This window comes from Linepithema humile, chromosome 2, assembly GCF_040581485.1.
Source record: "Linepithema humile isolate Giens D197 chromosome 2, Lhum_UNIL_v1.0, whole genome shotgun sequence".
NCBI lineage: Eukaryota > Metazoa > Arthropoda > Insecta > Hymenoptera > Formicidae > Linepithema > Linepithema humile.
In genome coordinates this window covers 24,862,201-24,885,750 of record NC_090129.1, presented here as the reverse complement: position 1 = coordinate 24,885,750, position 23,550 = coordinate 24,862,201, and the positions used below count along the sequence as shown (strand labels likewise).

General features: G+C 34.3%; 2 protein-coding genes and 1 long non-coding RNA gene across 14 annotated transcripts in view; 1 reads left to right on the top strand and 2 right to left on the bottom strand.

The window, feature by feature from the left end:
* The first annotated feature begins 619 nt into the window (after positions 1 to 619).
* Positions 620 to 9,658, top strand: LOC105667784 (prostaglandin E2 receptor EP3 subtype). Of its 2 annotated transcripts, none has more exons than XM_012359803.2 (6): positions 620 to 2,292; positions 2,941 to 3,180; positions 6,053 to 6,227; positions 6,371 to 6,612; positions 8,226 to 8,454; positions 8,721 to 9,658. In XM_012359803.2, the coding sequence occupies exons 1-6, from the start codon at positions 2,098 to 2,100 to the stop codon at positions 8,831 to 8,833; spliced, it is 1,194 nt and encodes a 397-aa protein (XP_012215226.1). In that variant the 5' UTR covers positions 620 to 2,097; the 3' UTR covers positions 8,834 to 9,658. The 2 variants fall into 2 exon arrangements, with proteins under 2 accessions (XP_012215226.1, XP_012215225.1); XM_012359802.2 differs by having other exon boundaries at positions 6,050 to 6,227.
* On the bottom strand, positions 2,258 to 8,807 carry LOC136998104 (uncharacterized). The gene is made up of 6 exons (XR_010888704.1): positions 8,705 to 8,807; positions 8,201 to 8,501; positions 8,004 to 8,093; positions 6,255 to 7,924; positions 5,925 to 6,144; positions 2,258 to 5,563 (listed from the first exon to the last, which is right to left on the bottom strand). It is a non-coding gene; the product is annotated as an uncharacterized lncRNA (long non-coding RNA).
* Positions 9,508 to 23,550, bottom strand: part of LOC105667782 (rho guanine nucleotide exchange factor 17) — a 104,228-nt gene continuing 90,185 nt past the window's right edge. For 6 of the 11 annotated variants that reach the window (XM_012359794.2, XM_067350223.1, XM_012359798.2 and 3 more), the window contains 15 exons: positions 22,804 to 22,908; positions 21,394 to 21,510; positions 20,644 to 20,930; positions 19,573 to 19,710; positions 19,015 to 19,109; positions 18,721 to 18,943; positions 18,190 to 18,281; positions 17,530 to 17,797; positions 17,292 to 17,399; positions 16,677 to 16,916; positions 16,496 to 16,563; positions 16,069 to 16,395; positions 15,635 to 15,808; positions 14,514 to 14,797; positions 9,508 to 13,357 (listed from right to left, as the gene is read on the bottom strand). In XM_012359794.2, the coding sequence (XP_012215217.1) occupies positions 14,535 to 14,797; positions 15,635 to 15,808; positions 16,069 to 16,395; positions 16,496 to 16,563; positions 16,677 to 16,916; positions 17,292 to 17,399; positions 17,530 to 17,797; positions 18,190 to 18,281; positions 18,721 to 18,943; positions 19,015 to 19,109; positions 19,573 to 19,710; positions 20,644 to 20,930; positions 21,394 to 21,510; positions 22,804 to 22,908 (2,505 nt within the window). In that variant the 3' untranslated portion in view covers positions 9,508 to 13,357; positions 14,514 to 14,534. Of the gene's footprint in view, positions 13,358 to 14,098; positions 14,262 to 14,513; positions 14,798 to 15,634; positions 15,809 to 16,068; positions 16,396 to 16,495; positions 16,564 to 16,676; positions 16,917 to 17,291; positions 17,400 to 17,529; positions 17,798 to 18,189; positions 18,282 to 18,720; positions 18,944 to 19,014; positions 19,110 to 19,572; positions 19,711 to 20,643; positions 20,931 to 21,393; positions 21,511 to 22,803; positions 22,909 to 23,550 lie in introns of those variants that run through there. The other 5 variants (XM_012359797.2, XM_012359800.2, XM_067350224.1 and 2 more) reach the window with 4 other exon arrangements.

Here is a 23,550-nt window from a genome sequence, read left to right as displayed (position 1 = left end):
ACGCACTTCTTTGATAATAACTCCAGGAAAAAATTTTCTTCTTAATGATTACTAATAATAGTCGCTTTGTTTCTCGCTTAACAATTCTTTCGTTTCTCAATTTATAGAATACTTCTCGTATGCACTTTCGACTTTCTTCAAAGTAGTATAAAGATGATTATTGAATGGTACGTATACATTTATTCTTTTTCTTGTGAACAATGAATGAATAATTAATTTTTTAAGAATATATTTGTATAATAGAAATTCTCATATTAATGTCTAGACATTTACGTAGCAAACTGAATCAAGAGCAGGTTACCAATATATTACAATTGGTCGTCCGGTAAATAGTATTGTCCGTATAATAGTTTATTCACCTCTCGTCATATCGAGTATGTCGTGATCTTTATTATGTATGCGTATGTATCTCGCACTAGGCTCATGTATTAAGCAATTGACCTGCATTTTTCATGCGTTTATTCGTCGGGCTATTTACTATGTACTCTGAAAAATTCATATGCTTTAATTGTAAATTGAATTAATTCTTGACTATTCTTAACTAAAGTTTTCGTGCAACAAGCATTGAATCATGTTCAAATCTGGATAAAGTCACGCAAAATTCATCGCCATTCCTTATTGAAAACGGATTTCATTGTGCCTTGTATCCTTGAAGGGGCAAATCATTTGTTTAGTGCGTTATCGTGACCGTGCTTGAAATTATTTATCGACCAGTGTGCCGTCTTGTATATAAAAAGCACATGTAACATGCATTATTCATCACGCGCATACCAACGAATTGGAGTTTGCACGAATTGTTATGAGGCGCCAATACATAAATATTTTCATGCTACTACTTAATCAATATTGATAAAGTTACTGTTAATTATTATTGCTATAATAAATAATAATATATAAATATTATCACTATAAAATACTATAAACTCAAAATATCGGCTACAAACCAGTGAATAAATTTAGATTATAATTCTCTTAAAAAATTTTAAATTTTAATTTTTATGTATGTAGTCGTTGTGTGTGTATGTGTGTACGTGTGTGTGGAGTTGATAAATCAATTATATGTTTCAAAATGTATTCATAAAACTAAGATAAACATTTTTGTGGAAATAGTCGTAGAATAAAAATAAATTAAATTTTTGGTACATAATTATTTAACATTTAACATTTGTGTTACTAACATTATTGATAAACTTCAGCTATGAATGAACTTTTTGATGATTGCTCCTAAAGACCTCACGCAAGCGCTGTTGCAATCGCGCCGTTCTATGGGAGTGAACAAAACTGGATCGGACCGCGTGGTTTCGATTAGTCAAGCGGTAACTCCGCTCGACGAAGGAATCTCTCAGTACCCTCCAAGACTCACGCGTGCTTTCTCGATCGGGAAATTCGCAGGTTCACATCGTTACATTCTTGACTCTTAAAGATATTCCGCAACGCGAGAAATGCGCGACGAGTGATTGGCATCGAGGATATCGGATCAATGACCCTGCTCGACGATTCAGGTGAAATCGTGCAAAACCATCGTGTCGAAGTATCACAAGACTAAGTGGACAACTGGAAACACTTCGAGCGTTTTATTTTTTGAAAGACCGCTGAATTAAACATGCATGCAAATAGCAACAAGGCACGTGTAGTGCCTGGAAAGAAAAATGCAATGTATTGAGAGCGTATAGATACGAGTGCACATTTATTTTTGTATAATAAAAAAATCTTTTTTTGATTCTTTCTTCAATTATTTACTTTAAATTTATCGTACGCGTTTATTTGAATAAAAGAAAAAAAAATAAAAGAGCAGGAAAAAGAGGAAAATATATATATCAAATAATCGACGTTATAAATCCAAAATCGAATTGCAAGCAATTACGCAATGAGCTTCGAAGAAAAGTGATAATTGCAAATGATACTCCTTGAAGGGAAATAACGCTTGCGTCGAATCGCAATTGGCGTAAATTAGTTGGTCAAATGATGAGGTCAAAACATTGCCGTTGTATTGCAGATTACAATTTACGCTAATGAGATAAGCTGTTCGACGAAGTAAAGCAAGCAAACAGATTAATTGAATATAAATTCTTAACGGTCCGTTATAAAGCTGCAATCATGTTGGCGAATAACTGGCAAAACGATACTTTATCGTCTATAACATTTAATATTACGACGATGATGCCTGATATAGTGACGAAAGCACCAAAGAGACACGTCACTTTCGCTTCGCAACTTGTACTGACCCTCGTCTACATAACGGGTGTTATCGGTAACGTGTCAGCTCTGATTATTCTTCTTCATAAAGATAAGGTAATTTATCAAGATATAATTATTAATTTATATTAATTAACGGACATTTTAACGATATTACTAATAAAATAATAAATGGCCTATTCCTTGAGATAAAAGTTACATATATTGTCACACAAATTATAACTAATAGCGGAAATTATATTGAAATTATATATTGTTTTCATAAATTATAAAATTACTATTTTAACTATGTAATTTCCTGCAGTTTGCAATACAACAAATATCACTACTAACAAAAAATTGCTTACCGTATTAATTATAACATAATATTCAAAGTAATAAAAAGAAAAAATTCTTTTCTTTAATTATGAAGCAAGTAAATAATTGTTAGACGTAATCGATTGTTAAACAACCGATTAACCCTGACAATCGATTCCTTACAAACTTATATTCTTCAATGAGAAATTATGCCTTTTAATACCAAGACTTTGTATATTTTTTTACTAAACGATCGAATGAGTACAATATTTATCTGAAGTATATCTTGATAAATAAATAGTGTACATTATTAATAGATTTATTAATTGTATAAAAATAAAAAATAATAAAAATGTAATCTAAACTCCGGCTTTTAATTTTGTTTAAACGTTTCCTCTTCCGTACTAAACTTGGATAATGTTTCATTCTTTTATTGCTTTATTTCAGAGACGGAACAGAAAACATCTATTAATGTTACGTTGTTTAGCGACCAATGACCTGATGGCGCTATTGGGGATGTTGGTGCAGATGTACGTAACAATTTATGTAGGCGGTATTACGTCCACAAGAGCATTTTGTTCCCTGCGGGTTGTCTGGCGACTTTTTGGTCTTTTCAGCGGGTGCGTTGCCATCGTTATGGCGGCAGAAAGATGGTTGGCCTTGACTAGACCGTTCGTTTATCAAAAGGTAAGCCTAGCTTCAGAATGATACTGTAATTGCTGTAATCAAAATTCTTTTCAAGGGAAGTTATTCAGAAATTTGTAAGAGTATTCAACTCTTCTTTGATTAAAAAGTACCTAGTTAGAAAGTAACTCACTATATTTATGTTATTTCTATATACAAGGTGCTTCATAATGTTTGTCCAAACACTCGTGTACAGATAGAACGCGGTAAACTGAACAATCCTTTACCGCTTTGCAATTTTCGCAATAATAATTGAGATATTAACACGTTCGCCATCAGCGTCACATATGCGTGACGCGCCGATTCTGCGATAATAAGTAAAAATCTGCAGTATATTATGCAAAAATACAAAATGCAGATTTTTACTTATATACACATAAAGTGTAGTAAATAAGAATAATGAGTGTTTCTATTATTATGTTGCTATCACTCATATTTTATCCTCGACCGTGGCCGAGAAGTCGGCTAGTCGATCGCGGCACGTGCAATCTCTGATAGAATCGAAGAGACCTTCGCATTGAAATTTTTAAGAATTTCTTGGCATCGTATATATTTCAGTGCATCGAATATAAAATCGCACGAAGATATATCGCGCATAATATTCACATTTATTTACGCGTTGGGCGTTGACTTGTATATTAATTTGATGACACACTAATATAATGCAAATTACGGACAACATATCCACTGTTCACTAATTAGTGCTAATTAGCTCTTTATTAGCTCTAGTAGAAAGTGTTGGTCTCATCTAATGATAATAAAAAAAATTTTTTTAATAGAATAAACAATAAAAGTCTGTCCTCATATAAAACAAATAAAGAAATTACATATTGAACTGTTGAAGCAATAAATTTTTTTATTTTTAATAATAAATCAATTGTCAGTAGATTGAGCATAAGTACATAATTAAATTAAACTGCACATTATAATTTACAACGTGATTTTGTTTTATGCGAACAAGCTAGCGTGAGGAAATTTACACACGTGCGCTATAGAAACATTTTAGAGTTTACGACGCTTATAAAGTGACCACATTTTACGATGAAAATGTGAAAGGATAGAAAACCCTGATGATAGTTCAACAATCTGTTTTCGTATAAATTATATCACTAAATTTATTTTTAAAAAAGTACCCGAATTGCCGCTCCGATAAAAAAATTAGACGTTTTTTCATAGAGAATCACTAATTAAGTAAATATCGATCATAATATGAAAGATGAGCTTGATATTTTGTGCTATCTAATAATAAACGACAATTTTCGTCGTTATCATCTTTAGACGGCATCTTAGATCAGTACACAAGATTGCAATTAATTGGGGCTGATTAATGCTACTGTTGCGTCGCACTCCATCAAATATTGTCTTTTCAGGGAAAGAACCCGCCTAACGTTTTTCCTCGGTAATGTTCCGTAATATAATAAATTTTGTAATCCATATCTATGAAATTCCTATCAAAGATACAATTACGATAAATTAACCAATTCAATTTTATTAATTATTATTATGGTAATTACGACTTAGAAATTTAATAAAAATAAAGGAAAGTGGAGTAAAAATTAAAATTGATATTAAACTTAAAATTTATTTTAGTTTGCAACACTTCAAACGCCTATATTTCACTATAAGTCTTCTTGCAAAAATCGCGATCGATAATTCAAAATTTATAGAGCACACAAAATGTATTTTCCGAGAAATAATACGCAGTTAAACTCTAGAGCTTTAATGCGTCCTCCTTAATTGTTAATCAATATCACTTATACGAACAAACACCTGATATTGGCGATCAGCATTATAGTTTGCTTTCCGCTTTTTTATGGTACACTTTTTCACAGTGCGATGTAATTTGCCGTAAATAGAATTAATTTCGAGAGAATAATCATGCTCTTTTGAGCAAATATATAATTAAAGAATTAAAGTGACAACATTTGCTGCAAGATAATGCTCTCGATAGTAAACAGCACGTTCCATTTTCGCGATATTATCTCGGCGTGCACATCATCGTACGTATAAAATTAATATAAAGCCAATGGCGAAGAATAGAGATTTAACGATGCTGGTCTATTTTCTGATCGCTCTCGCAGACGCGGTTTAATTCGGGATGAGTATTAATTTTGCCGGCTTCAAAAGCAAGTAATTGTCCTTGAAAATTCTGCAAATATTTCGAGAATATTCGACGATGTTCTCGAAATGTCCGAATTGACGCAGCTTCAAAGCAGAAAATCAGCACGCACGTATGTTATGTCTCTTATGTCAGAGTTGGCCTATTTAACGAAATGTCAGACACACTATAATGATAGTCTCATCTTTTTCAATTGTTTATTTATATCTATTAGATTGCTTCCAGAATTTTCCTAGTCTCTTCTCTTTTGATTTTTTTGTAGTGTCCCTGAAGATTATGCAAGTGCATAAATCTCGATCGAAATCATATAACACGGAAGAAAAAGTAAGAACGATTTATACGAGCATTGGGAGTAGTAAATTCAGCATTCTCAGGAGTCTTTCTTAGGAGTCTCAGAACGAAGGAATTTTATTTTTAAAGATATAAATAGTTTAATAAATATAAATATGTGAGACGCAATAGAAATTTGAGATGCCGAGATATTGATTTGATTTTTTTAAGAAAAACAACTTTTTTAAGTTAAAACTGCGGAAAGATGTGTATATAATAATTGATAATTTTTATATCTATATTAATTTTTCAATAGACAGAATATTTTAAATTTTATATATGAGAAGATATACATTACTTGCTCTTTCCTCTCTTTCTTCTGATAAAGCAGCCAAGACAATTCTCCAGCTTCTTTCAGAAAGGATCGATATTTGCATCGTCGTATTTTAATGTCTTAATGGATGACACGCATGTATCTTCCAGCAGGTGACGTATCCGGTAATTGTTCGTTGTATGTTGGCGCTTTGGTTGGTTGCGCTAGGGATGACTAGTCTTCCAGTTATGGGCTTCGGATTGTACTACAAAAATGAACGATGCGTTCGTTACAGAGAGGCTATTGAGCCGGCCGACGTCGCTTACGCTTACGTATGGTTCATTCTCGGTAAGTGAATTAGCAGATAACATTTACCGATAAAAAAATGTAGCGCTGTTTGTTCTTTAAATTATTCTTTCTTTTACTTTTATTTTCTATTTTCGACAACAAATCAGTAAGTTAAAAAAATTATCTTTTGATTATTATTACAGGTACGCTCTTATGTTTGTCCATCGTTTGGTGTAATTTGGCGGTTTTTAGAGCTTTGAGTAAATTGAGCCATCGAGCTAGCGCTCTAGGACGAATCTCTAAAGCTTCGTCGAGAATAAAACCACTGTTGACCATAGCCGCTCCAAATCGATCAGAAGTCGTCGCTACGACCGAAGAAAGAGCATTCGCAAGGCTGATGGCTGTATTATCAATATCATTTGTTATATGTTGGATGCCACACATGGTAAGTCTAATTTTATTATTTCAATTTATATATAAAATAATAACAGGTAATTAATAAATAAATACTAAAAAATAAACTGATAATTAAAGATATCATTTCTGTTAAATGACATAAATAAAAAAATTATTTTGCCGATCTTAATTCAAATATTTTTGTATCTTTTGCATCGTTTCTGTGATTTATTCTTTTATAAAGCATCCACTCTGATGTACATCCGGATTTATTTATGCTTAAAAGAGTTCTCTTGTTCTCTGCCAGTCCTTTCCATTTGGAGAAAGTTATTACTGAAAATTTCCAGAACACAATCATTATCCCTCACCAAATATTCTAATAAATAATTCTAGTCTCAAAGGTGATAAAAATAAGTAGAATAGCAACGATTAAAACAAAAAAATAAGTTTCTTTTATGATAAGGAACTCACCTTTGTTGGCAGAGGTGAGTTTCTTATCATGAAAAAGTATAATCATTGTGGCCGCGTAGGCAGAATAACGATTTCGTAGAATTATCGTAGAGTCCTATATTTCCACGAAGTCCTTTTTTAATACAATCTTGCGAAGTTTTTGTCAAGACGGTAACTCTGCTTCCGGCATTTTTATAAAGATTGATAGCATTCACGTAATTTGCTCGTTATTTTGATGATATTGTCATAGTTGATTTAAGTAATTTTCCTGGTGCTATTAAAATATTTTAATTAAAATTTTTTCTTATATCAAGAACTCTTGATTGTTCTTTAACAATTTTGAAAGAAAAGTAGTGGTTGTTATAATAAATCAATAAAAATATTATAAAATTATTACTATGCATCATTACATAACTTTTTTGAATTGTAGGTAATTTAATAAGTAAATAATAATAAATTGTAAGTAAATAAATACCTAGTAAATAATAATAACGCGAGTAATAGGTAATAATAAATTAATGGCACATTAAAAACATTAATGATAAATTAATACTCTTGTGGGAGGTAAATAATTGATTTGTATTTTTAAACAAATCGATTGAGTTACAACGGACACATCTTGCCGGAAGCAATAACCGTAATTACTTATTGTATCTGATCAGCACAGAAATATCACACACTTCCGTTAAGAGCGATGAAGGTCGGCAAGGATGAACGATGAACATTTGAGAATAGTTTCACGTACGTTTCATCGAGACATCCGCAAGTCAATATTCTGATCGTCTCTACAATAATTTCATCCTGTGCACGATTTCGCCAAGTGATGGAAAATTTTGCATGGGAAAAGATCATTTTGATCATCGCAGGAAGACTATCGAGTCAACAAATAAATTTTACACCAGAAATTTTGTCTGAAAAGAATATTGTCGGCATTTCTTTCATTAAATTTAATTCGATAAATAAAAAAATTAAAAAAATTTACACATGTACCACTCTAAAAATGTAATACACAACCACATCAGTAAATCATCCAAACGTCATCGTTGCCAATAAAATCTTGGCATCTTTGCATGCTGTCTACTATAATTGAAAATATTTATAAATGGCAAAATAGGTATATTTTTTCTGCGACGTAACCGGTTCGGTGATCGAACCGGTTTAATGATTGTTAGAAATTACTAAATTACCTTTCCTTTTATTCCGTTGTCGCAGTTGTCTATACCACTGGCTCAAGTCGCAATGCAGTTACCTCCAACGGCAGTCATTACACGGAAATGCATTCGCATTTTTTACATCATAGCCGATATTCTTTTATGCGTTCACTTTACGCTGGATCCGTATATTTACGTGCTGCTGCGAATACCACGGCCGAGATTCCAATTGCTGAAGCCGCTCTGCAAGATCTGCTGGCCGGACCGGAGCCGTTCCAACTCGTTTACAGGTGAGGCAATTCATTTGGCATTTAAATATCAAAAAGATCCGTTATACCTTTGGGCATTAGATGTTTGTAAGAAATTCAACGTATTAATAAGAAATATAAATATTTCCATACACTTTACAAGATGAGATTGTAACCTTTGATGAGGTAAAAATTAATATATTAATATTATTATATTAATTAATAATATATAAAAATTAATAATAAATTTTATTTTATAAAATCAAAATAATTAAATATCACAAAACCTTACGAAAATTGTTTCATAGGAACGACGGATCACCAATGTAGTAGCGGTGGTCCGCCCACACCGATCACCGAAGCTCCATCGACACCTGTCAGCGAAGTGCACAATTCGCATTTAATTGGAGGATCCCTTTGAGATCGGCCTATGCGAATGATCTCGTTAAAGCGATTAAACAATTATCACGTGTAAACATTTGGATCGCTTCAACGCCAAGACATTCGCTTAATTTTTGACTGACCGTCGGAAACTCCGTTCATTTGCGTAAAGCAAGTGACAGTGACGTTGATTTCAACCAAGATCTGTGCACAAAATCGAAATTGCTTAAAAGTCACAAAAAAGAAAATTAAATTAATTTAATAATGCAAAAAGGTATCGTGTAGATATTGTACTTGCATATCTGTGTAAGCTTCTAGTCAGTAACGCGGGAGGGTAAAAACGAATGATAGATTGGCAAAGCATGTAGTTAACCATGTGGTCTATTAAAGTGTAACGCAACCAGCGATAGGTGAAATAATATGAAAATGTATTCCATATATAAAAAAATAAGATATAAAATATGCAGAAATAACATAATATTATGAAAGTGATAAAGAGACAATGCAATTCAAGATCAAAAGTACATAAATGCTCTTGCAAATTTAATTTGCAATATAAAATGAGAAGAGTATTTATGTGATTTATAAAACTTAAAACATTATTTAGTCTTAAGAAAAGACATATACTTATAAAAAAATTCTCTATATACTTTATTACATTAATTATATTCCTCAATGTGCAATTGCAAATAGAGCGTAGCAATGTCGTCGATATATTTGTAAACGACTTTATTTTAACATCATTATTTGTACATAATATCATACATACATATGTTAATGTTTCGTGTATATCGCGCAATATCGCACAGTATTTACGTACACATTTAACAATTTTCAAATAAACATTAATCTGAAATTATCTAGATCACGATTTATCGATAAATCTCTCCGGAACAAACACACACCCACGAATACTCTCACGTACAAAAAAGAATATAATGCAAACATACACTTCGCATTCCTTATATAGGATCTAAAAATATCGTCACGTCGCGCTACCCAATATATCGTAATGATTGGAGTGATGAAACGCAGCGAGAAAAGAAACAAAATCATTATAATACAAGTAATCATATGTCGGCTCAGATATAGCTCACCGGCAGGTAGCAAACGCTGACGATATTGAAAATAACTTATGCACTCATCATTGAAAAGTAGAGTTGTTCGCAAAACGTATACACATTTCAAATGCAAGTTTTTTTTTTACTAAAATTTGTATTACTTTGCTTTACAAGATGTAACGTCAATCGTTTGTAGAAAAGACCATTATGATTGCATTTGTATTATCATTGGAATTTATTTTTAAGAAACAGAATGTAGGTATATTAATCTAGAGGCTTTGATCAGATTGCTCTTCAATCAAGAGTCTTTTGAGTTGTCACATTTAATATATTATACATGTAATCAAAATATATATATATATATATATATATATATATATATATTTTGATTATATATATATATTAAATATATATATATATATATATTACATTTGATAAAATATATCTTCCAATTATAATTTATTTAATAACATAATTTAAATTATAGCTGACAGCGCAATCACAACATTTCTCTCATCTCGCGCTATACTTGTTACATCATGTACACTTACTTGGAAATCGATCTCCCGGAGATCGAAGTTACACTCATTTACATATCATCATCATACACATGTACGTGATCACATACATATATTTTCATTTGCTTAGGTTTTTTTTAACAAAGGTTCAACAATATCTTTCTGATAAAATATCATTTTTATGCGATAAATAGAGGTACGCCTCAAATTCTAATTTAAACATCATAACTGACATACAAACATTAAATAGAATTGGCGAACAGCAGAATAGAGAGACCAAAACTGCATAAAACGATAGATATCATATTTCTTTTACTCAAAAAAATCTACTTGTTTTGAATGTAATTGAACAATAATAAACCGTGAAAGTCGAAACTGTGCAACACGATACATAATTTTGCGCTTTGCAACGCACAAAGTATGCGTTACACACAACTTTTGTCGGATGTTTAATTCAATATGCACGATAACTTGTAATCAATTTATCGATTTGCTGCATTGATTGTTCTTTTCAATCGTATCATAATCAATTTCACTTTCACCGCATTAATTTATTAAGTATCAATTAAATTCAGTGTCGCGTAAGTAACTGCGTTCGCACATAAACGGAATAATTATTTGGCCGTTGCATCAATTGCATTTTCATGAACAACGAAGGATGTTAAGCAGAAACACCAATGGCTTCGATTTTACATACATACAACTTCGGTTGGTCTTGTGTATAATTACCTCGAGGTTCATTATCATTTAATTATTGTCAAGCGTACTGTATGCTTATTACAAGTATTCAAGGTCAACTATTTAAATCACTCACGGCTACATGGACTTATGGCGATCCATGTTGCGCATTTTCAACAATCAAAACAGCAGTTTTTGTTCTTCGGATATTCGTATTTCATAAGTGGAAATAATAAACTGTCATGTAGCGTCGACTGTCTTGTTAAATGCGTCTCGGATTCATTACTAAATCCATCTTGAATTAAATATGCTGTTAAATTATTGTGATATTCAGTATGACAGTTTTATCAATTCTAGGAGTAGCGAATATAAATTACTAATTTGTCAATCGTCCTGACCGCGTAGCAGTACATTGCGCTTTTAGAATTTCTCTTATGTTATTAATTTTACATTTTTACGAATTATATAACAATTTTTTCTCGATGAAAGTGCAAAAAGGTAAATAGACAAATACTTTAAAAATAATTATCTTTACGTAAGTATTTTTTAAAATCAGATTGTGTAAATTTAAAGTTGAGTTCTTTAAAAAGATGCAGCAATAAATTCCGTGTGCGCGTAAACAATAAGGAATACAAGGAAAAATAAAATATAAACATGAATATAAACACGGCAAATTGACGATGATAGAATTATACTGACTTGCAGTTGTAATGTTCTTTTCACTGACTTATATCGTTTTAATTAGAAGATAATGAAGTCCAGATAAAATACGTGTAAACAGCCACTTGATACGCGCGAAAACTCGAGAGAAATTCTTTTATTTCTCGCCTCCTTCAAATAAATAAATCTCTGTCCGTGCCAACTCACTTCAACTTCAATGTACACACAGCCTCGCTAAACTTTTGAACAATTAACACGAACACATCGAGTTACATTATACCACGTACTGGAAATAATGAAGTACATCAGTACTTTCGTAACGTCGATCGACGAACGAGGAGCAAATTCGTTTTCCCTTTTTTTTTTTGGCACTTCAGTAGTCGTAAGAAATATAAATCTCTAAATCTGCTAATTGATTTAGGCCAGTGTTGATACAAATACACATATATAAGCTCGATTCAACGCCCTGCCAGGTACCGTAGCTCATCAATTCTTCAGCGTCGATTTATTTGATTATATTCTAGCCCAAGATGGAAAATTTATTTTATTTAGTTGCACCTTCTATAACTTTTCTACAATTTTTTTTTCTTTTATTTTTTAATTGTACATGTTTTTCGTCACTCACATTATAAGAAAGTGCAACTAAAAGAAAACACACGCGCGACCCGAACGACACAAATGTCTAAAGAGCATCGTAGTAATATTTAAAAGGGAAGTACTGAATTTTCAGATATCTTTTGGACTTTTGTGTTGCTCGGGAATATATTAGTTTAATATGTGGGCTCGTTTATAAAATCATGTCCTCGTGTGTAAAGCGAACATACATCAACATTGAGAATAACATCAAAAATCAGATCCTATCATATCCCAACCAGATCCAACATATGCGACTCGATCGAGCGATTTATCCGGTGTCGACGATTTACCAAAGGCACGTGCTCAATCCACAACAATTAATTGTTTACAATATCTCAGCTACTAATTTGGTAATTTATTAGTCTGAAACTAAACCAAAGAGTTTTACACAAATTTTAGTAGCTTGACTTAGAAGTAGGACTAGATACAAATATTGCAGTTATAAGTAAATCAAAATAAATACAATCCTTTAACGTCTCTATTTAATTTTTAAACGCAAATTGCTAATTTAATCATTCATAATGTAAAAAGAAATACATAAAAGGTTTTTCAACGTTTGGATATAAGTATTATATAATTTTCTCATATAATGTGTTAATTTTCAAATAATTTTCAAGCGTATGTAAAGAAAGAAAAATTCAATATCGAGCACTTGTCGTTGGTAAATAATTTTGCACCAGATTCGCGCGATTGTTGATGACCGGACAACAGCTAATCCATTCACAGATCGCACATTGATAGGTCCGTGACCGTTCTCGATCGGTCGGATTCTCGCGCGAGCTGCAGCCGATGCTTTTTTACATCCTGGGAATAGTGTATTTCTCGCATTTTACTCTTGATCCATTCGGCTAGTATCAGCCAGAGAACTCTTCCGCGTTCCCTGAAAATCCCGTGCGTCGGCGCATCCTGATCGGCCACGATCAGACGACGGCGGTGGCGTCCGCCCGCGTGCTGCGCGTACAACGATTCCCACGGCGTGTCATGCCGACTTTCGTTTACCGCGACCCTTGCCTAAAATGCAGGTGTCTTTTGTCAAACTCTCACCCTGCGACGATGGTTTATTTAAAATAACTACAGATCCATCAAAATTGTCAGAAGAAACCATCTTCTGACATGTTCGATTGAAATTTTCGATCAACTTTTTTTGGAACGAACTTGATTAATTAACATTTGTAACAGTGTTTAATATATTTTGTAATATTTAAAATTATCTTATAATGATTATCTTAATATATTTTCTTAATTATCTTTTGCTCTCTTTTTGAAATATATTATTATATGAATAGACGTACTACCAAATCTCAGTTATAGATCTATAGTTGGTTAAAACATATTGGATTAATAAAACACATATTTATATCAATCTGAATACAAAAAAATGGTGTCGACCTAATTAAAGTTACATTAATATTTCTAAAATGTGTGGTTTGTTTTTTACAACAGGGTAAACTTTATTTGTTTCAATTTTGCCAAATTATTTGAACATATAAGCATGCCTCTAAAAATACTGTAACATACATAGGTTAAAAAAGAAATTTAAATTTTGCGAGGAATAAAAATTGTACATAAAAACAAAATAAAATTCTATCAATATACAATTAACATAACAAAATAAAATTATTGCTGTAAGAAATATGCGTATATATGATACAAATGAATAGGTAACGAATCATTCAGGTTTAAACGCTACCGGAAGATAAATTAACATTCTATGTGTTCAAAATTTTGCTTAAATAATAATGCGATACTTACTATACATAAAGCAGTTACTGCATCATCCTGAACGTTGTTCAGCATGATGAAAAATTTTATTTAGCATATGAAACCAGTAAAGTGCTAAGAAATATAACTTAAATAATAATAATTTTGTTTTAATATGCATTCCTGATTGGTAAAACTAATTGCCAGAAAAAAGCTGCATGTGCAAAAAAAGAAAATTAAGCTATATCTATTTTAAAATAAATAATTGATTTTTGTAAAAAATAACTTGTTCCGCGTTTATATGACAAAAATTATGTCATAGAATTACATTGTTCTTTTTCTTCTTTGTAAAAAATTGGCGTATTTAAAAAAAAATGTATTTAATGCAACATGGTTATTTTTGATCAGTGTCAAAATTTAATTATTTTAAATCAAATTTTACTCTCTAAAATTCTTTTGTTCTTACCTGGGGTCGTATTAGATGATATCACACTTTCCACAGCAGCAGGTGGTTCGTGGAATCTTCGCGACCAGCCTGCAGCTCGGCGGATGCTTGAGGACCGCGGAAGTCTTCGTAACCATCCCCACCGGATATCACCAGGAGTTTCCCACGATTAATATTGTTCTGCTGCGTTTTGCTTGATTTTAGTGAATAACGATTTACTTTCGGACGAGGATCCGGTTTCGAGGGATTTGGCGTTTCTACACAAGTGAGAAAGCGCACGTGTCCCGTGTGTCCGTGAGGAATTCCTGTACGGAATAAAATAATTCTCTTGTACAAGAGTTTTATAAAGATTTCCAATCTGAATTATATGTTAAAAGAGAATATTTGTGTAATAAAATTTTAGAGAGAAATGGCCTAAAATTTTAGAATGGTCGGTAACATGTTTTTTTACAGAGAGGATTAGACACTGAAATCTTATATTATAAAAATTGCATTGAAGTCTTATATTTTAAACAGTGAGGTAGTCTAGAATATTAAATCGTACATTTTATTTATTTTTATTTGTTAGAATCTTATATCATAATATTTGGTAGACCTAAAACTTTACTGCGATACATTGAAATCTTATATTGTAGAATTCTAGACATATTTAAAAAATTTAAAAATTTTTTTCTTTAAAATATAAAATTTCAATGCATTACAGCAAAGTTCTAGGTTTACCAAATGATATGATGTAAAATTCTAAAGCATAAAAATGAATAAAATATACATTAATGTTAAAATAATATATATTTTATTCATTTTTATGCCTACTATTATTATATTCTATAATTTAAATTTCTAAAAAAAGTTTTACAACATTCTTTACTTTTATATATACGTAATACTAAGCTATCTTAAAAAATGAAATATATACGTAATACTGATATTTGACTAACGGATTAAAAGCGATTAATATCCCTGCACCTATCATGGAGTTATATCCTATATAGAAAATAAAACTTGACACTGATCGATCGCTCCTGTATCCTTCCACGTGAACGGGCATGGCGCACAATTTGGGGTGTCGGCCAGCTTTCTAATTATATCGCGGGGCAATAATAACGGCGATATAGATGATAGAATATGACGTCAATACGCACCAGTCACGATCGGCGGCTGCGACATCCTCTGAGTGGATGGCTTTATATGGGGAATTGGCACGGTGAGCAGCACGCCGGCGCTCGTGCCGATCCAAAGTAACTCGTTGCAAGCCAACAGTGCGGTGACTCTAAGACACGCTGCTTTATGCTGTCGGATTATGTCATCGCAACCTGCAGCAAGTTTAACGCTTCCGTTAAAATAAGTGCCGAAGTCCGTTCACGAGACCCTTATCGCTATCGATCGATTAATTCGATTAGTATAAAGATTTGAGAGTAACTCAATAAAAATTGTAGAAGCTGTAAAAATAAAGGCAGACAGAAATTGCATCATCCTAAATTGATATTCGAAGAAAGATGGTACAATAAATCGGAGTGAAAATGATTAAAAATACTCAAGTCAATGATTCTCCAGTTATTCAAGATTTGAAACTTACTGGCAAGCATTTTGGTGACAGCTGGCGCGATGTTGATATCCGTCAGACACTCGTAAGTACCGGAATGGAAAAGCCTCAGCACGGCGCTATTGTGTAAGGAAATCCAGACGCCTAAACCGCCGGAGTTTGCCATGCAGGAAACAGCACGGCTCGTATCACTGCTCACGGTGAACGTGTGCTCAATATCCAACGTGTGAGTATTGAGAACTTTCACGCTATTGTGGCAGCCGCACCAGAGCTTCCCGGAGACAGACAGCATTTTAGTTACCGGCGACGCTACCGTTCCAACGGATACCGTCGTTGGATCCGGAGTGTTCCATCCGCCGGCTATAATAAAAAAAAAGACACAAATAAAATAGAATAAAACTTTACCACTTTATCAAGTCATTTTAATTAAAAAATATTATTAATCTCTCGCAACACGTACTGTGGTCCCGAGCATAAACGGTGATGTCTCCGTTGGCAAGAGAGACAAACACTTTGTTGTCCAAGTATCTGAAAATACAAAGCAACGTTACATTGCAAAATATATGTGTGTGCGTGCGACACATATGGAATGTAATACATTTTATCTTATTCTTCTATTATAATAAAATAAAGTAGCTTACATGATGCAGTGCACACTGCTGCCGTGCTGAATTTTCACCTTGTTCTTCTTAATCCGGATATTGTCGTTGCAGTTGTACACGTGAATGCAACCGTCTTCAGTCCCCAGCCACATCGTGGGCTGATTCGCATCCTCCTCCGCAGTAGTATTGTCGATATTCGATACATCACCGCTCAGTGTCACGCTGCCCGTGTCTGCGCATGGAATGTCGTCCGAGTCCGAATCGTCGGAGCTCGAGCTACTGCAAAATGCGTGAGCGCAAATGACGTTAAACCGATGCAAAACAATATGAAAATAGACGAGAGACTATGGCAGTCCTCTATTCAAAGCTTTATATTGACCTCGACATCGATTAAAGAATTTCCTGATCATTAATTTTCGCTTAGCATTAACTTTTTTTAATAAGTGTGGTAAATTAAAAATTTACATTTAACAAATTCGCTACTAGATAAATTGGCATTTCGTACGTTCACACTTAGCTCGGTGAATAAAGAATAATGTGGCCAATGTTAATGTTTACTATTATTAATAAATCATACCTAAAACTATAAACCGCTCAATACTGCAAGTTTCGTTATTTACGCGTCAATCGCGATCGCCGCGGGAGAATTATTACCTGTCTAACTGTATGTTACCGCCACCGGCATCCACGTCTTGCACCGATATGCTTATACCGCTCTTGCTGTTAACGAATGGACTGTTGTTCGACGGACACGAGTTTGAACTGAAAAGACAACATTTAAACCCGTGTGTTCGTACCTCCCCTTCCACCCGCTTAGCTGTTCAATTATCTCTCCTCGCAATTGATGCCAAATTTCTCTACGCATCCGCCTATTGCACCTCGCCAATCTTACCCGGGCGTGCACGCAGGTATTCCAGCGACGCAGAGTATCCTGGCGTTGCAGACTCCGTTACACGATGTGACCTGCGGCGGTTCCGGGCTCAGGCTCAGCACGCACACCTGGCCGACGTAGCCGTCGCTGTTGCAGACCCAGACGTCCCTTGATCCCTGTCCATTCGCCAGCGTCGGCGCCGCGCAGGTGAACTGAAGACCCGCTCGCGTCTTCCTGATCGGCAGAGGTCCCACGAATTCAGGACACGGTCTCCTGTCGGCTGATAGCGCTGTAAAATTGGAAAGCAATTAAAATTCTCCGACTTATAAAGTTAGAAAAAATATAGAAAATGTGATAATCCTTAAAAAAATTTTTATATGCATAGCTTGTATATTGTTTTTAAACACATACTGTGTTTAAAATCATCCATTTAGTTCTTTATTTAAAAATTCAGTTCACTTACGGACATCTTTTTTGTACAAATGCTTAAGAAAGATAGCTGTAACTCATTTGTTCATTCGTAAAACGTAATATTCGGATATTTCGACCACATATTGGTACTAAATGTAATAACAGAAAAAAATGTTACTTTTCGAGCGTGTATTATTTCTATAACATATATTTTTTGATTAAAAATAGTATTTCAAATGTAGAACATTTGACACGGATAACATTGCTCACCAAGCTTCTGTTTGGCTTCGTTGAAACTCTCCTCCCAGCTTGCACGCTTGTCGGGCTTCGCGAACATGACGGATATATTCTCGATCCCGGCTCTGCAAACAAAGTACGCGTGACAGCGTGAGTCACGTTGCAACCGCAATTGGATCATCACGATTTAAAGATCCATCGGGCACGTGTACCAGAAACGTGATTGAAAATGATCCTCGGAGAACGATCAAAGGATTTCCGCTCTGCGACATAATCTAGCAAAATTACCTAAGACTCTTCTTCGCCGCCAATTCTCAATCAAACTAAATTTTCACATCGTCATCGATTTTTTTTTATTCATCACATGCAATTGTTGAAAATAATACAGATATAAACTCACATTGCACTCTGGCATTTCGTAGAAAAAATTTATTCTGCATATTTGCAAAAATGGTAATTTTGCCTCGTGTCGGCAAATTAAAACTGGAATTAATATTTTTTTATCATCATGTTCGGAGAAGCTTTCCTCATATGTGTTCATTTAATTTGATCAAATTAACTTACTGCGTATTGAGCGTAAGTTCCAAGCAAGCCAACTGCGAGTGCGCCGCGTTTCTTTCCGCCAGTTGCCGTTGAGTCTGATTCAGCATATCCTTGATAAGGTCTTCTAACTGCTGCTTGGCGCCGTGCAAGGTCACAGTGAGCTCCTGAAGCTGAGTCAGTTTCGAGCAGTCTTCTCGGAGGTAGTCCACTTCGCGCGCCATTCGCCTTAAATTCTCGTCTTTGGCTGGAAACGGTAGTAGGGTAGTCTCAAGTCTCCAGATGAGTAATTCACTTAAATCAGCATCTTTACGATACCTTTCATCACTTCGAGATCATCCAATGGAATTCGCATCAGCATTTTGTACTTGTTTGCGTCAAGTAGACCGACCAGACTGTTCGGACATGTGCTCCTGCGAAATTTATTTTCTTTAATTTTTTTGTGCGTATTTCTGTTATCTCAAAAATTCTCTCTTAAGTCTAAAAGGTTTTTACAAGTAAATTAATTTATATTGAATTGCGTGCTATATTTTGTATATCGAGTAATTACGCTACTATTTAAAACATGGCTAGAAAGACCACTGAATCTTTTGCATTAATTTTGTTTTATTACGTTGTACTTAGCACCTTAAATAAAAGTAATCACATCTAAGTAAAATACGATTAAAATATAATTATTTGAAGGAAGCTTTAAGTAAATATTCTGTAAAAGTAGCGTTTATTATTTACTTAGTAAATTTTATCTTCTAAAGCTACAAGCTAAATTTAAAGAGATATATTAAAAAAAAATATTTACTTTATTGCATGGCCAGATTGAGATCGCAATTTTTCATATTTTCCGTCAAAATATACTTTAAACATTTGCGAAGCACTTACGTTGATGGTTTCCTTATCGTGCCGCTTCTGCGCTTGATGCTAGTGATGACGAGCAGATCGGAGAACAAAAATAAAGCTCGTTCCTTCCGCGTGCCCTGATTCGATGCTATGGTGACCAGATCGTGCCGGACGAAAGCTCTATGGGAGAAAAAAGCGGACAACGTGTCACACGATGAATTCGATGAATCTTTTTGTCGTGTCGCGGCCAGCTTCCATAGCACGCATCATTATCGGTAATCAATACCCCGATTCTGACGGCTAAATAAGTCCGGTGGAAAAACGATGTAACGCGTACGGCGCGATTGGCACAGATTGAAAGGCGCATGAAGTGGGACGACGTTTCTGTCGCAATAATAATCGACAATTTATTGGAAAACGTTACTCGCTGCGCGATAGTACGCATTTTCTCAATCATTTACATCGCTAAAAATCAATTCGAAACGGTTATAAGACAGATGTCACAATAAAGCGCTGCAATTTTTGTTGCACAATTTATTTAACATATAATAACAGTGTTATAAATAATTATAATAGCGCAAACAAATAACCACACAATAGTCTGTTTATATTTTATTAATTTTCTTTATTTGTTAAATATCCACAGCCAAAAAATGTGGGTTGGGTGACAAGGGGAACACATTTCATTCTGCAAATTAAGCGATTAACTTCAATTTGCAGGTCTTAATCAACTTGTCCTTGTTCCTTTGATTTCGCCGAAACAAAACTCTACATTTTCCGTCGCATGTAAAAAAAAAAAAAAAAAAAAAAAAACAGTTAAAGCTATTTTCTCATTGCGATAAATTGCTCGCGTCGATCACACAAATCCGTGACGTTTTACCGATACAAAGATATTACGCTGCAAAAACAATTATAAATCGTGGCCGAGGTGTATTGATTGTAAATCTGGAACCAAATGCCTTCGGGGGGGGGGGGGGGAAGAAACCGAGTCGAATATATTGTTTTATTAGGGAGTAATTAATTTATAAAGCGGTTAGTATTACGAACGGTCACCGGCACTTCACGACCGGCGCGAAAATTGCAGAAGAAAGTCAGTTCGGTCGTGATTACTACCTGTCGTTCGTCACGATGCCGGCGAGGCCCTCGACGAGGGCCTGGACCTCCCTTAATGTGGTCTGCTGCTGCTCCCACTCGAGCGACTCCCTTTCCGTACAGTTGATCTTCACGACCAGCTCGTGCACCTCTTTCTGCGCGGCCTGCAGCAGCTCGTGGTCGGGATGCGTCGGATCCGTGTGCTTCAGCAATCTCTGGATCAGCAATTCGTATCGCGGGATCTTCTGCACGGGCTTGATCAGCAATTGGTCCAGCCCCAGTTTGCCTTTGTGCTCGCGCTCCATTGTCTAATCGCAATCAAGTCGAAGCATAATTCAACCATTGTGATGAGCCATTTTTGCAATTTGCCCCGCATAAATTTTGCGGCGCACCAAGTGATTGACATTCCGCGTGCCAGGGCCCAACTCGCCCAAGTACATTACTGTATGTGTATATGTAAAAAAAAGATGCGCCGAGTCTCGGGGGAATTTAAATGGTAAGTAGGCGAGGATAACGCCGGCAATCAAGTAACGAGTTAATTATATCGATAAAATTGCGAAAGGTCAGGTTTGACCGCGGTGCTTTAAGAAGCGATGTGGAATAAAAAAGTTTCGTATTTAATAATAACCGTTGCGCTGTAAAGAGAAGGAGAGAGAGATAGAGAAAGAAAGAGAGAGAGAGAGAGAGGGGGGAGGAGGAGGAGAAGGCGGAGAGAGAGTGAGAGAGAGCAAGAAGAAAATGGAATTGCAACGAACAAAACGTGCAGCATACCTCGAGAAATCGTGCAAAGGCCGGCTTTGCTTGGCATGTCGTTTTTATCGCCTTCCTCGCGGACTTCCAATTGTCCAAGAACAGGGTGTACGTCTCCAGTACCACCGGCTTGGTGAACTACAAAGCAGCGTAGATTCTTTGTTAACATGAATCAATAAAAGGAATGACGTATGCAAAACGACAAAATATTTCTCAAATGTACAAATTGTTTCGGAAAAAAAATCTGAATTAATATTTTCTCAATTATTGCGAATAATTTATATCTGTATATTTGCGTATGAATATTATAAATAAACTGTGTGATCGAAAGGTTTCCTTTTAAATGAATAAATACATTTTGCGTTAATTCATATTTCATATGTGTATCATGTTCATCAATATTCAACTTTTATTAACTTTTAAAATTTTAATAATTAATATTCCAAACTTCCTATTACCTCAAATTCCTCTTAATATTAATTCGCTTAAAATATCTAAATCAAATTATATTTTTCAATATACGCACAGTTTGTAAAAAATCCTGTGGTAATATAAGTATAAAAGATACGTTTTGCGTACTTTAAATCATTTATAAGCAGCTTAAATTCACTCTCGACCCAACGTGTTTAAGTGGAGAATGCGTAAATTTATGATATAATGAAAACTTAAACGAATAACTTTTGACCTTTTTGCTGAATTATGGAGAAATAAAGTTGAAGCTATACAAAGTCGATGAGAAAACTTGTTGTATAATATTAATCGTGTTTTTCGCATTAAACGCCAATACGTCAGAATTAATTCACACAGCACAGAAATCCGGAACAATAACAATTTGTCTTGTATTAAATTTTCAAGAAAATCTTGAAAATATCACGTCATACAAAATTAGCGCTGTGAATTTATTCGTTATAGAATACGATGCGATGTGTATGGAAGAAATGTGAAACATAAATAAATTTCTTTAAAGGGATAAAAATATTCTGCAGTTACGTAAAGAAGTAAGCATGGTCGCGACATCAGTCGATTTATTACACAGAGAAATCCGAAACAACAACGATTCGTCTTTCAATGCATTTAAATTTTCAAGAAGATCTCTGAAATACCGCGTCGCACCAAATTAACGCTGTGAATTTATTCGTTATAGAATATGATGTAATGTGTACGGAAGAAATGTGAAACTTGAATAAATGTGTTTAAAGAGATAAAAATATTCTCGTAGTTACGTAAAGAGGTGAGCTTGGTCGCGACATCGGTCGATTTATTAATACGAGCCGAATAGAATAAAACGCCGCAAATTAACGTTGCGGGATCTGTCGGTTCTGTTAGCGCCTCGGAATCTCAACGGCGAAGGAAGGCGGATACTGTTGCGAGCATAATTTATTACGTGTCCGGCCAGAGATATTTGCGCACCTAGTAACAATGTAAACTCACCACATCGAGGAAGACGTCGCCGATCGTCTGCTTGAGTTCCCAGGTGTCCAGTCGCCTACGCAACTCCTCCAAGAATACCTCGTGATGGCTGAGAAGTGCTGGTATCTGAAATGCGTGAAAATTTCCCTTCGACAACTTTATCTTTGATAGTGATTTAACATAATCGAATACTTTGAAATCACGCCAGAAGTTCAGATTAGGGCTGTTATTTTTGACATCCTCGTAGCTTCGAAGTTAACTTCTAAGTTTAATGAGTCTTCGAAGCTTTAAAACTTCGAAATTTTTAAATTAAGTTCCAAGTTCTGAAATTGACTTCAAAGCTACGAAAATGTCAAAAGATGCTCTAGTCCAGACAAGTTCTCAATTATCATAGAATGCAACGCGTCTAACGATAGACTGTCGTAGATTAACTATCATTATTTTCTTTAGTATTTGTTACCACAAATGCAAAATACGGAAAACATTAATAAATAATATTTAAAGAAGTAGAAATAAAAAGAAAACGACGTGTGAAGTGCAACTGTCAGAAATTTTATCTCAATGATATTACAATTTTGTTAATGCAGTCTCATCTCTCTATAAAATCATGATTATAATAAATGTGCTTTTCACGCAACATTAACCTCAGTTATCATTCACTGAATCAAATACCAATCCGATTAAATGTACTCAAAATAATACTCTCATAAAGTATTTGCTACTTTTCGTAGTTCGACGTAACTAATTAGCAACTCGCTAATTAACCGC